General features: G+C 52.0%; 1 protein-coding gene across 1 annotated transcript in view; it reads left to right on the top strand.

Moving 5' to 3' along the window:
- The window catches only part of mrc1a (mannose receptor, C type 1a), a 254,012-nt gene that overhangs the window by 100,311 nt on the left and 139,383 nt on the right, over positions 1-14,318 (top strand). Inside the window, 1 exon segment of the mRNA XM_085987853.1 lies at positions 3,184-3,341. Coding sequence (XP_085843979.1) covers positions 3,184-3,341 — 158 coding nt within the window.

Below are 14,318 nucleotides of genomic sequence, written 5' to 3'. Positions count from 1 at the left end.
GCCAATTAAGGGCCACCCGGCAACAGGTGAGGTCACAGACTGAAATTTCATCTGTCAAGAGGTCTTGACAGATGAAATATCAGTGTTTCACAGCTGTTTGAAGCTGTCAAACACTGCCAGTCTGACTTCTAACCTGAGCCCTTCTACACAGACTCAGTTAGAACTCTCACCGGCACTAAAAGCTGAAGGCTGTCACTTTTGACAGATCGCAGCCATTCAGCTTTCAGTGCCGGCTGAGTGATGGACTCCCGGCGCCTACAGGAAGAAAGGCTGTTAAGGTAAGTACAGGTCATTTAAACTTCTTTACACACTTTAGACCCACCAAACACACTTACCTTTGCACTCATGCACCCATCACTCACCTGAACACTGACATCGCGACCCCTCCAAGTCCTTCAACCCGACGGCCCGCCTGCTCTAACCTGGCGTAGTTTGGAGCCGTCGGGAATCCCACACGACACCCCTCAAAATAGGGATTAGGCTAAAAACTGCCTGTTAACTACCTGTTAACAGGCAGTTAATTGGCACTAATCCCTTCCCGCCTCGGGTCGGCGGGTCCCAGTGTGGGGCAGGTACCCGCCTCCTCTGAAACTTACGTGGAGGCGGGTTTTGGGCGGGATGGTGTCGGGACCCCCGATTTCGGGATTTTTGCCCCCCGCCCGCCTAAAATCCCACCTCACGGCACACTGAATATCTAGGCCTTTGTGTCTGGTTCCTTCCAGGCCAATACTTGGTACTTTTACAGTGTCAGCCAGTTTGCTGTCCACAAGTCCATCAAGGAAATCACAAATATATTATTCAGCAAATGCATTTGTTGTTGACCAACAGCAACAACATTGAGAGGATAACATAATTCCGCAGGTGGTTTACCCAGAGTTCAAGAGGCCATCAGTTACATCCATATTGCATTTGGGCCTACGTACAATGCCGTGCCTTATATAAGAACCTAAGAAATAGGATCAGGAATAGGCCACTTGGCCCCTCGAGCCTGCTCCGCCATTCAATAAGAACATGGCTGATCTTGGGCTCAAAGCAACTTCAAGTCCCGCTCCCCATAACCCTTCACTCCCTTATCTTGCAAAAATTTGTCTGTCTCCACTTTAAATGTATTTAATGACCCAGCCTCCACAGCTCTCTGGGGCAGAGAATTCCACAGATTTACAACCCTCTGAGAGAAGAAATTCCTCCTCTTCTCAGTTCTAAAAGGGCGACCCTTTATTCTGAAACTATTCCCCCGAGGATTTTGTTCTTTCAATACTTCACTGGAATGCAACCACCAACACAGAGCCTGTAGGTGAATGCCTGTCTCCCAGATCCTCTCACCATGCTTTTATTTTAAGTCAATCATCTGTGCCAGGGGAAGGAAGAATAGAAGGATGGCTCCTTGGAGACCAAAGCAAACCTCTGCAGTCATGGCACATGACCATTCCATCAATCACAGGGAGAAGCTGAACGCAGGAACAACAAAGCCAGTGCTATAGCCAGAATGATTATTGAACGTACCACTGGGATTTTAAAGCTGTGCTTCAGATGTCTTGACTGTTCAGTTTAAGGTGGGGGTGGGTAAGGGGTTACACCTTAAAGTACAAGCCACCCAAAGGGTTTCTTGAATAAAAGTCAGCTACTGCATGCTTCACATTTAGCCCTGTGAAGATGCCTTACCATGTGGACTGAAAAACAGGATAGCAAAGCCACGGCACAGCAAGAGCGTGAAAATAACAGAGAGATACTAGCTGCCGAACCAACAGTGCAGGAAGGAAGGCTGGTGCACCAGGCACTAATTCAAAATACCAGGCAATGAGTGCCACAGTGAAACCATTTCTCAAAGCTGCACACCATCTGTAAAGTAACTGTACCCATTTATAATTCCATCTTCTATCTACTACTCAAATCAATAGGGTTCTTACATGTTGAGGGCAGCGTTCATTGTTTATTAAGCATGCAGTACATGCAATCGTACTTAACATACACTTAACAGATAGTACTTACTACCGAACCAGGGATGGGTAGGTTGGGGACCCAAACGCGTTACAGTTCTGAGTTCAACATACAGGTGAATCAGACCTGTTTTGAATCCAAATACTCAGTAGAGTTTGCCACTTTTAATACATTTCTCTCACCCCAGGGCTACTTCAGCTGTTTAGGAGCAGGTTCATATTTGCAACTCACAACTGGTTGTCAGGATTATTACTTCTTCTCTTTCATTGGTTGGCCTGTTATGCAGGATTTAAAGCAGACATTTTAGTGCAGCTCCAGAAACCATACGGTGAGGGAGGAGTTAACCTGTATGTGTAGCGATTCTCAAAAACCTAGCCAGCCCCTTAATAGTACACCACCAACAATTTCTAAGCTTATGATATTTTCAATGAAAGCGAACAATTATAAGTTTCTTTCAATGGTAATATATTGTATAGCAGGAAATTCCATTGTGAATTGTTTTCAGAGTATTTCGAGATTTCCCAATACGAGTGCCTGGCAGACCCCATGCACTTCTGGTGTGCTGCACCTGTGAAGATGCAACATTTTCTCCTCCCACGGCTCATTTGCGTGACCATAGGGAACTCTAGCTGCAGGCCTGCTCACCTGGTTGGGCTGTGTGCCTAAATTTAGGGATGACAATCCAAGAACAGGCCTGCAGTTACACTCTGGGCTACCGAGATCTGTGGCGAGCTGCAGCCAGAAGGCTTTTGAGTGCCTGAAATCATCCCTGGGGACTGCAAAGAAGGATGGGGGGGGGCGGCGGGGTGGGGGGGTGCCACTAAAAGTATTATACTACTATATCTTCAGCCTCCCCGTGGAGTCACTGCAGACCCTCTGCTCCATCAGGGGTTCGGAGCAGACTCCTGCACAAAAAGTTCTTAAGGAACCGCCATGCTAGGGCACTCAATGAGCATATTTGGTGCAAGAATGAAATGGGAATCTGGGAATGCCTCCTCCAGTCTCGTTAAAATACCATTGCTGGGCCTGCACTCTTCGACAGACACAGACACAATGATGCAGGTAGGAGTAGCCCTAGGATATCCCGGGGCAGCACAGGTGGGAAGGTGGCCTGATGTATCACATCTATGCTCTATGTTCCCCAGGTGCCAGGTAGAGGGAAATCTGCCCTATCCTTCAAGATATTCTGCCTGTTTGGAATTGAATTCCACCCGTTAAAAAGCATTGTTTTTTAATCTATTGCAGTAGCCACTGATGAGCTGTGGATTGGAATGAATGATCTTAAAAGGCAGATGCTGTTTGAATGGACAGATGGATCCCCAGTGACTTTTACTACCTGGCTGCATCAAGAACCAAGTCACTTTAATAATAAGCAAGAGGACTGTGTTGTGATGAAGACAAAGGTGAGGGTTATAATAAAATCTACTAATTTTGCAAATTATGATAAATGAGCTCTTTTACATGTGTTGATGTGTAATAAGTGGAGAAGACAATTTTATAAGAAAACTAGATGAAGGGCTAAGGTCCATAGTATATCTCCAAGCAAAAAAAGATTGGGGTGTGGGAGACTATAGTCTCCCGCGTAAAGAAATAGGCAACACAGCGAGCTACAAGAAATAGGTCTTTACTCCACCTCTCACAATACAGTACTGAATTCGTACAACCTGTGATGACTCACGGATTGGTCACTTGCTGGAACCTGATTGGTTTTCCTTCTCTCAGCAGCAGGCAAGTCTGAACATGCCTTATTCCTCTCAGCTTGCAACTGTCTTGCGGGGGGAGGGGAATACAGCAGTTAAAAGGGGATTATACAGGTTTATCTACATACACACAGTGTTTCCCCAATGTGGCAACGCCACATACGCCCCCGCAGAATCCTCATTAACTGTAAAAGTCAGTCTCTGCGGAGGTTTGACCAAACGGCCGTAGCGGCTGTAGTAGCCATCTGGCGTGTGAGGAGGGCTGTCTGGGAGTTCGGCCGGTTGGTTCGTCGGCTGGTCTGGCAGCTGGTCTGCCGGTGGGCTGGCTGGACGGGCTGCCGGCGAAGGTGGGGCGGCGGCCGGGAAGTAAGGTTCTGGCGTGTCTTGGTCCTCTTGTGGGGCCGCCGCCAACACGGGAGGTCTGCCCCGCCGTGGGGGGAGAGCCGGACGAAACGGGAAGCTGAGGTCCAGGTGCACCGGTTTGAGGCGGTCTACTGAAATAAGGTCCGGCTTCCCGCCGACGTCGATAAGAAAAGCTTTGTCCCCCATCTCCAATACTGAGAAGGGGCTGGTGTATGGTGCCTGCAGCGGGTCTCTGTGCGCATCCAGGCACACGAAGACGAACTCCGCATGTTGTAAGTCTCGAGGCACGTAGGACGGCTGCGGGCCGTGTTGCGAAGTGGGCACTGGACGGAATTGCTGGGCCGCGTCCTGGTGCAGGGAAAGCTGTCTGGCAGCCGACCACGGCTCCATTGTCAGGGGGAGGAAGTCGCCTGGTACTCTGAGCGGTTGGCCGTAGACCATCTCGGCCGCGGAGGCGCGGAGGTCCTCTTTGGGCGCGGTGCGCAATCCCAGGAGGACCCAGGGTAGTTTGTCGATCCAGCTGGTGTCGGCCAGGCTGGCGCGGAGGGAGGCTTTCAAGGAACGATGAAAGCGCTCGCAGAGCCCGTTAGCCTGCGGGTGGTAGGCTGTTGTCCTGTGCAACTTGGTGCCGAGGCGGGCGGTGATGGCATTCCACGAGTGGGAGGTGAACGGGGGGCCTCTGTCCGAGGATATGTCGGTTGGCATGCCGAACCGGGCCACCCATGTCGAGACAAATGCTCGCGCGACGTCGGTCGTGGTGGTGGAGGCGAGGGAACCGCCTCGGGCCATCTGGTGGTGCAGTCGACGATCGTGAGCAGGTGTGTGAAACCGTGCGATGGCGGCAAGGGGCCTACCAGATCGACGTGGACGTGGTCGAAACGCCTCTCGGGCACCGGGAAACACTCCAATGGCGCCTTAGTGTGCTGCTGGACCTTAGCGCGCTGACACGCCACGCATGTGTTGGTCCAGTCTCTCACATCCTTGTGGAGTCCAGGCCAGACGAACTTGGCGGACATGAGTTTCTGAGACGCACGCATCCCTGGATGTGAGAGGCCGTGGATGATGTCGAAAACTCGCTTGCGCCAGGCGGATGGGACGACCGGCCTAGGCGAGGGGACTGAGACGTCGCACAGGAGGGTTGTGCCGGCTGCGTGGAAGTGGATGTCGGCCAGAGTGAGGCTGGTGGTTGACGTCCTGAGGGCCTGGATCTCCGCGTCGGCGGCCTGGTCTCTTGCCATGCTGGCGTAGTCGACGCCCAGGTGCACTGCGTGGAGCGAGGGTCTTGAGAGGCAGTCGGCCACCAAATTGTCCTTGCCGGTGACGTGGCGGATGTCCGTGGTGAACTCCGAGATGAAGTTGAGTTGGCGCTGTTGGCGCGCGGACCAGGGTTCGGTTACTTTGGCCATGGCGAAAGTGAGTGGCTTGTGGTCCACGAATGCGGTGAACGGCCGGCCTTCCAGGCGGAAACGGAAGTGCCGGATTGCCAGGAACAGGGCCAGGAGCTCTCTGTCGAACGTGCTGTAGGCCTGCTCGTTCTTGCGCAGCTGTCGGCTGAAAAATGCCAGTGGCTGCCACGCGCCTTCGACCCACTGTTGCTGGACAGCGCCGACGGCGTAATCCGAGGCATTCGTGGTGAGGGCGGTCTTGGCGCCCGGGATGGGGTGGGCCAGTAGTGTGGCGTTGGCCAAGGCACTTTTGGTCTGCTGAAAGGCTGTCGCCATCCCGCTGGACCAGGTGAGTTGCTCTTTGCCCGTTTTGCCCCTGGTGGCTTCGTAGAGGGGGCGCATGAGTGAGGCGGCCTTGGGCACGAAACGGTGATAGAAATTGACCATCCCCAAAAATTCCTGCAGCGCCTTGACTGAGGTGGGCTGGGGAAAGTCCGCCACCACCTGCACCTTGGAAGGTAGGGGAATGGCTCCCCTTGGCGAGATTCTGTGGCCGAGAAAGTCAATTTGGGCTGCTCCAAACTGGCATTTGGCCGGGTTGACGATTAGCCCGTGTTGGCTGAGGCGTTGGAAAAGAGAGCGCAAATGCGCGATGTGCTCGGCCTTGCTGGTGCTGGCCACGAGGATATCGTCCAGATAGACGAACAGGAAGCTCAGGTCCCGTAGAACGGAATCCATGAGCCGTTGGAAGGCCTGTGCGGCGTTCTTGAGCCCAAAGGGCATGCGCAGGAACTCGAACAGTCCGAAGGGGGTGATGACCGCCGTCTTCTGGACGTCTACGTGGTGGACGGGGATCTGATGGTAGCCGCGAATCAGGTCGACCTTGGAAAAGACGGACTTTCCTGCTAGGTGCGCCGAGAAGTCTTGGATGTGCGGAATGGGGTATCTATCGGGCGTGGTGGCATCGTTGAGCCGTCTGTAGTCGCCGCAGGGGCGCCAGCCACCGCCCGGCTTGGGCACAATGTGGAGGGGGGATGACTAGGGGCTGTTCGAGCGGCAGATGATGCCCAGTTTCTCCATCATGGCGAATTCTTCCTTGGCCACCGCCATCTTGGCTGGGTCCAGGCGTCTGGCTTGGGCGAACACTGGTGGTCCCGTAGTGGCGATGTGGTGCTCGACACCATGCTTGGCTGCCGCGGCTGAGAAGGACGGTTGTGTGAGCCTCGGGAAATCTGCGAGTAGGCGGGCGTAATCGTCATCCGCCGGGGCAGAGCAGGACCCGACGAGGGCCGGGCTGTTGCTCTGCTGGCAGGCCAGTGAAGCGAAAGTTGCTGCGTCGATCAGGTGCCTGTCGCGGACGTCGACCAGGAGTCCGTGGGCGCAAAGAAAATCGGCGCCCAGCAAGGGATGTGCCACCGAGGCCGTCACGAAATCCCACGTAAATCGCTGGCCGTTGAAACAAACCTCAGCCCGTCGCTTTCCAAAAGTAGCGATGGCTGCACCATTTGCCACCACGAGGGGTGGGCCGCTGCAGCCTGCCTGGATGTCGAGCTGGGAGGCAGGAGTTATGCTGCATTGGGCTCCGGTGTCGCAAAGGAATCTGCGCCCTGAAAGGGAGTCGGTTATGTACAGCAGTTTACCTGCGGTGCCGATGGCCATCGTGGCGGCGGGGGTGCGGTCGAGCGGGCCTAGATGGTGGCGCGGGGCTGGCGTGTTGGGCCGGGCGGCCATCTTGGTTTGATCGAAAGAGCAGGGTGCCCTGCAGCGTTGGGCCTTGTGGCCGAAACGCGCGTGGTAGTAGCATAGTTCTGTGGCCTGGCGTGGCGGCACGCGCTCGGTGGTGTCGGGGAGCCTCGCGGCTGCACAGCCGAGTTGGGCGACGGCGAAGACTTTGTCCGCGGCGGCTGCCAGTTGTACGCAGTCCGTGATCAGGGACCCCGCGAGGGCAGTCTGTACCTGCTGAGGAAGCAGGCTGAGGAAAAGGGCCCGAAACAAGAAGCACTGCGGTTCAGAGCCCAGGAGCGCAAGCATCCGGCTCATCAACTGGGTTGGGGTAGAGTCGCCGAGGCCTGGTAGTGAAAGAAGCCTGCGGGCCCTCTCCTCCCCGGACAGGCCATAAGCCTGCAGCAAGCGGCCCTTAATGGTTGAGTACTTGCCGGTCTGTGGTGGGTTCCCCAGCAGGTCGAGAACTTTGGCGGTGGTGGAACTTGCTAGTGCTGAGACTACGTGGAGGTACCTTTCTTCATCGTCTTGAACCCTGCGAAGGGTGAATTGGGCCTCCGTGTGCGTGAACCAAGCTGGTGCTTGGTGTTCCCAGAAGGTGGGGAGCTTCAAGGACACGGCGCCGGCCAACATCAGGCTGCTGCTGGTTGCCGTCGGGTCGTTGCTGGCCTCTGTAGGGCTACGTGAGTCGGGGGCTTCGGCCGCCGACATTCGGGGTCACCAATGTGGGAGACTACAGTCTCCCACGTAAAGAAATAGGCAACACAGCGAGCTACAAGAAATAGGTCTTTACTCCAACTCTCACAATACAGTACTGAATTTGTACAGCCCGTGAACCTGTGATGACTCACGGATTGGTCACCTGCTGGAACCTGATTGGTTTTCCTTCTCTCAGCAGCAGGCAAGTCTGAACGTGCCTTATTCCTCTCAGCTTGCAACTGTCTTGCGGGGGGAGGGGAATACAGCAGTTAAAAGGGGATTATACAGGTTTATCTACATACACACAGTGTTTCCCCAACAGGGGCAAGGGAAGAGATAAATGCATAAGCAGTGGTTAGTCGATATTAAACTTTGGTTTGAAAAGACTGGCTTACCATTTACTTAAAAGGAAAGGTAAGACATTTTAACTGGGACTCTGGCTGCCCAATTAGCAGTGATTGTTTTTCAATTCAAGTGCCTTGGATTACCTTCCAGGTCAGTTGAAAGCTCCCACTAAAATCAATGGACTTATTTTAGGACACAAAGGCCCTGAATTTCCTTTGGAGTTCGACCAGACCTGTGCCGTAACACCAGCAGAATCCACTGAAAACCTCAGAGGCCCAGTAGTGCTGGATCCCTGCCATTTCTCGGGCAGCTTTGCAAGGGGTGAAACCTCCACCCGCCCCATGCCAGGCAAATGATGTCAGTTGGCAAACCGGGTGCGAAGTGCAGGGCCTGAAAATTCTTACACTGGATATACCTGTTTTCTCGGCTCAGCCAGGACCCAGTGTAGGACTGGAGGCCAGTATGCCGAGTGAGATGAGGCCTCCAGATGGGCAGAAGTGAGTCCTTCGGAGGAGTGTCTTGGCCAGGGATATGGCCTGAAAGCCCAAAGACTGGAAATCATTGTTTTATAAGTTGTGATCGGCCTCCTTTTACAGAGGGCCGAGTGAACACTGGAAACATGGGGCAGGCAGATGCTGGAGATGCGTCTGCCATGCACCTGCCGGCACAATGTAAATTAGGTGCCCTCCTGTTGACCTCCACAAACGATGGTAAGGACAGCAACTATCGCGATTGCAGCCACAAATCTTTGAGGCCAAAAGGGCTACTCCCATAATCTACATCACCGGTGCAGCCCAGGAGTAGAGCTTAGATCCAAAATGAAGGGTCTCCATCAGGCTTGAAACACAGGGGTTGTGAAATTGTGAGGTTTAGCGTCGGCCGTTAAGGCCGGTTTTGTTGTAAAAATGGTGGCAGCTTTACTTCCGCCCGCCTCCGGTGCGGCCGCCATTTTGGGAAGGTCGGCAGCGCAGCCGTTGCATGCATTCGCCGCCCACATGTAAATTATGCAGATTGTGACATCAATTGGTGTGCAACAACTGAATTGACGCATGACTGTGCTTTTGGACATGGCCACTCTTGATACCGCCCTCTCCAAACCACGCACAGAAGAATGTGCATGCAGCAATACTACAGAAATGCAGCCAACGCTTTTTAAAGGGACGCACACATCTTTCAGGTAAGTTTAAATTTGATCTTTTGGACGTTTTCTTTACATTATATTGGAGTAGTGGCTTGGTGCAATACATTAAAAAAGTTGTTAAAGTGTGCAGGGAGTGCTGCTGGACCATTGTAAGGCTTTGGAGTTAAAGGAAGGCCTCTGAGAACACCACTTGCTCACAGTCCTGGGGGCTCTAATTACAGTCCCTCTTGGGCTACAACACCACATGGAGACGAAGCAGAAGCAACAAAGGGGAGAAGCTGCTCCCAGAGAGAAGAGGAAGAAGCAGAAGAGGAAAAAGCAGAAGAGGAGGAAGCAGAAGGAAGGAGGCAATCCAGACAGCCTCTTTCTGGTTGGGATACCCGCAATCGAATCCTCCGCCTGCAGTACCAGTGAACACAATCCCAATTCCCCTTTCAACATTTGTCCCACACATTACCTTCCCTCTGTTGCTGACCATCACAGCGTCCTCTTGGCCACAATGCTGAAATAAAAGCCACCACAAAGCAAACTTTCCAATCCAACCTCATCCATATATGCATCCAATATTACACCTAAAAATCAACTAATCACCCTTGTGCATTCCCTTAGTGACTGTCTTGCATCTGCCTTTGGCTATCCTAGTGATGTTATGCAGTGCTACCCCAGTGACTGTTGGAAGGCTGCTGACTTTCAGTGGGGGACACTGCAGATGGCTTTGCAGGATGACCCTGAGCAGCTGGTGGCTGGGAGTGTGAAATTTATTCTTCTTCTTCACTCTCCTCTCTCTTCTTGGTCAACCACTGGCTGGGCAGGCTTGATTTCTTGGGTGTCTGAGGAAGGCACAAGGGTAGGGTTGTGGCGAGGGGAGGGTGGGAAAGCAAGAGGTGCATACTTACACCAAGTGCAGCTTGTACACCAAAAGATATTGTGGAATGAGAGGGAAGTGGGATATGAGAAGGAGGATAACATATGAGAATACCAGCATCTTGTATTCTTTCAGCCCTGCCATTGGCCAAGGGCTCAGCCATGCCCCTGCCAAGAATGGCCAGCACCATCTCCTCCAAGAGGGTGAGGTGAAGCTAGGAATGTGAGGTGTGCCTCATGTTTGGTAGAGATTGTTGGTAGGTGAGTGATGGGGGTGTGGTGCATTGAGCGGTGTGTGAGGCTAGTGGTGCAGTTGGTAGGAGATGGCTTTTGAAGATACATTCACTGACCTTGACAGCTGGTCTGAGGCCATGAAACTTCTTTGGGCACTGGAGCCAGGACCTGGGGGTGACACTGCTGGCAGTGACGGCCTCGGCAATCTGGTTGTACATCTATCATTCTGGAGGGTCTCCTGTGGGGAGAGGACCTCTCTTCCAGTGTTCCATTTGAAATTCCTCGGCTAGGCAGACCTGCTCCATTCATACACACATTCCGTTTGACCTACTTCGAAGTGTACAATTGTAATATTTCACTTCCTGTAACATATCATAATTGTTTCTCAGTTGAAAACAACTGCTAAATGGAATTACCAGCTGTAACAATGTGACCTGGAACACTGTTTTATAGCAATAATAGTGGGTATAGGATACAACACCAGGGCCACTGATTTAATGTCAAATTCCATTCTATCAAATGGCAGTCTGGAATTCTAGACTGTGGGGGATGATAGCATTACCAACTCAAAAACATTTAATATTAGGTGTGTGGTAAACCACTGTTATAGTTATCACTGTATATTGTTCTCACTGTTCTCACTGTCACATCACTACACGAGGTCGCCTCTTGTCGCACTGTTATACCTGGGCTGACCACCTCCGACTCCGCCCATTACCTGCCCAGGTATAAAGGTAGCTGACTGGCTAGTATTCCTCCCTGTTGGATCGGATCACCCACGAGGGTGGGCTCTGTTATTTAGCCAATAAAAACCTTCAGTTACGTTCTTAACTCGTCGCCTTTTATTGGACTAATTGATAGGCATATCAAGTTGTATTTTTAAATTTATTGCTGGGATGTGGGTAACACTTGCAAGGTCGCATTTATTGCTTATTCCTAATTGCCCTGAGAAGATAATGGTGGGATATGATAGCAAAATACTGTGGATGCTGGAAATCTGAAATAACAACAGAAAATGCTGGAAATACTCAGCAGGCCAGGCAGCATCTGTGGAGAAAGAAACAGAGTTAACGTTTCAGGTCTGGGACCAGTCATCGGAACTGGAAAAAGCTGCAAATGTAACAGATATTAAGCAGGTACAGAGACGGGGGGGGTGGGGGGGGTTTAGGAGGGGAGGAAGGAATTGAAAGAATATACTGTGAAAATGTTGCAAATGGGAATGGCAAAATCATACTGCATGAAAAATGGGGGCAGGGATTATTACTGTATCTGAAATTGTTGAACTCGATATTGAGTCCAGAAGGCTGTAAAGTGCCTAATCGAAAGGTGAGGTGCTGTTCCTCGAGCTTACGTTGAGCTTCATTGGAACAATGTAATAGGCCGAGGACAGAGAGATCAGAGTGGGAGTGAAGTGGAGAATTAAAGTGACAGGCGACCGGAAGCTCAGGGTCACCCTTACGGACCGAACAGAGGTGTTCCGCAAAGCAGTCGCCCAATCTGCATTTGGTCTCCCTAATATAGAGGAGACCGCAACGTGAGCAGCGAATACAGTATATTAAATTGCAAGAAGTACAAGTAAATCGCTGTTTCACCTGGAAGGGGTGTTTGGGGGCCTGGACAGTGGGAAGGGAGGAGGTAAAAGGGCATGTGTTGCAGCTGCTGCGCTTGCACGGGAAGGTGCCAGGTGAAGGAGAAGGGCTGTTGGGGGTGATTGAGGAGTGGACCAGGGTGTCGCGGAGGGAGCGGTCCCTTCGGAATGCTGAAAGGGGAGGTGAGGGGAAGATGTGTTTGGTGGTGGGATCATGTTGGAGGTGGCGGAAATGACGGAGGATGATCCGTTGAATGTGGAGGCTGGTGGGGTGAAAAGTGAGGACAAAGGGAACCCTATCGTGGTTCTGGGAGGGAGGGGAAGGGGTGTGAGCAGAAGTGAGGGAAATAGAACGGACACGGTCAAGGGAATCCTCGGTTGAGGAAAAAGGAAGACATGTCAGAAGCACTGGTATGGAAGGTGACATCATAAGAACAGACGTGGCAGAGACGGAGAAACTAGGAGAATGGACTAGAGTCCTTACAGGAAGTGGGGTGGGAGGAAGTGTAGTCCAGGTAGCTGTGGGAGTCGGTGGGCTTGTAGTGGATGTTTGTCGAAAGCCGATCGCTAGAAATGGAGATGGAGAAGTCAAGGAAGGGAAGGGAAGAGTCGGAGATGGACCATGTGAAGGTGAGGGAAGGGTGGAAATTGGAAGTAAAGTGAATGAACTTATCTAGTTCAGGGCGAGAGCAGGAAACAGCATCAATGCAGTCATCAATGTACCAGAAAAAGAGGTGAGGGAGGGGACCTGAGTAAGACTGGAACAAAGAATGTTCCACATATCCCATGAACAGGCAGGCATAGCTAGGGCCCATGCGGGTTCCCATAGCAACACCTTTAATTTGGAGGAAGTGAGTGGAGTCAAAGGAGAAGTTATTCAATGTGAGAACAAGTTCAGCCAGGCGGAGGAGGGTGGTGGTGGATGGGGACTGGTTGAGCCTCTGTTCAAGGAAGAAACGGAGTGCCCGAAGGCCGTCCTGGTGGGGGATGGAGGTGTAGAGGGATTGCACATCCATAGTCAAAAGGAGACGGTTGGGGCCAGGAAACTGGAAACTTAAAGTGACAGAGGGCGTCGAAAGAGTCGCGAATGTAGGTGGGAAGAGACTGGACAAGGGGAGAAAAAATAGAGTCGAGATAGGAAGAGATAAGTTCCGTGGGGCAAGAACAGGCTGAAACGATGGGTCTACCAGGGCAGTCCTGTTTGTGGATCTTGGGAAGGAGGTAGAAGCGGGCTGTGCGGGGTTGGGGGACTATGAGGTTGGCGGCCGTGGAGGGAAGATCTCCAGAGGAGATGAGGTCAGTGCGACACCTGGAAACAATGGCAAGATAATGGTGGGCCCCCTTCCTGAACCGCTACACTTCTTGTTCTGTTGGTGCTTCCATAATCATATAAGGTGGAAATTCCAGGATTTAGCCCAATGACAATGAAGAATTAATTTTATAAATTAATTTTAGGGATGTCGGATATCTATCATTTATTGCCTATTCCTAGTTGCCCTGAGAACATAGTGGTGGACTGCCTTCTTACAGCTGAATGGCTTGCTAAGCCACTTGAGAGGGAAGTTGAGTGGGAGTCACACACAGGCCAGATCGGGTAAAGACGGCAGGTTTCCTTCCCTAAAAGGACAGTAGAGAATCAGTTGGGTTTTACGACAATCCAATAGCTTTGTGGTGACTCTTTTTACTGATACCAAGGGGGAGAGATTTGGTATCACCCCGTTTGGGGCGCGATTATCGGCCAGGCGCAAAGTTTAGCGCCTGCCACTAATTATCGCCTCCGACTGCAAATTTGGCCTCTATCACCCCTGGAGGTGATTTGAGCGCGAACACAAGTGCTACACACCTCTCTTAAGGCGCTAACGCCAAGGAACGAGGCGCTACCTCAGAGCGCTGGCGAAGCTCGTGTGACGTCAGTTAGCAATGGAACGCAGACACACTGGTGCCGGCCAGTTCTTAAAGGGGAGGGTCCATCTTGCTCTCCATCCACACCCTGCTTATTGCAGCCTTGAATCTCAGCCTGGAGAGACCTGTACATCTATTCTGCTGGAAAGAACAATGGAGAGGCCCAGGGAAAGAGCTCAGAGTGCAGCCCCCATAGTCTCTTCTAAATCGATGCAAAGAAGGTCAAATCAAAATGAACCTGCAAAGTGCTGCTCAGTACCCAAAACTCCTTCACACAGCGTTGAATCTCTCCAGAAGTCTCCATCTCTCTCTCAGAATGCGTGGTGCAAAAATTCACCGACAAAAAAAAGCAGGAAGCGGCTGCCTTTAAATAGCTCTTCCCCAGTCCGTTCCCGACTGCAAAACGTTCCTCTCTACCCGTCGTTGCTAGCGGCAGG

Source organism: Somniosus microcephalus, chromosome 5 (assembly GCF_052327205.1).
Source record: "Somniosus microcephalus isolate GS21.2 chromosome 5, FLI_Smic_1.0, whole genome shotgun sequence".
In the NCBI taxonomy this organism is placed as follows: domain Eukaryota; kingdom Metazoa; phylum Chordata; class Chondrichthyes; order Squaliformes; family Somniosidae; genus Somniosus; species Somniosus microcephalus.
Note: the sequence above shows the minus strand (reverse complement) of the source record. Positions and strands in the feature narration are given on the sequence as shown.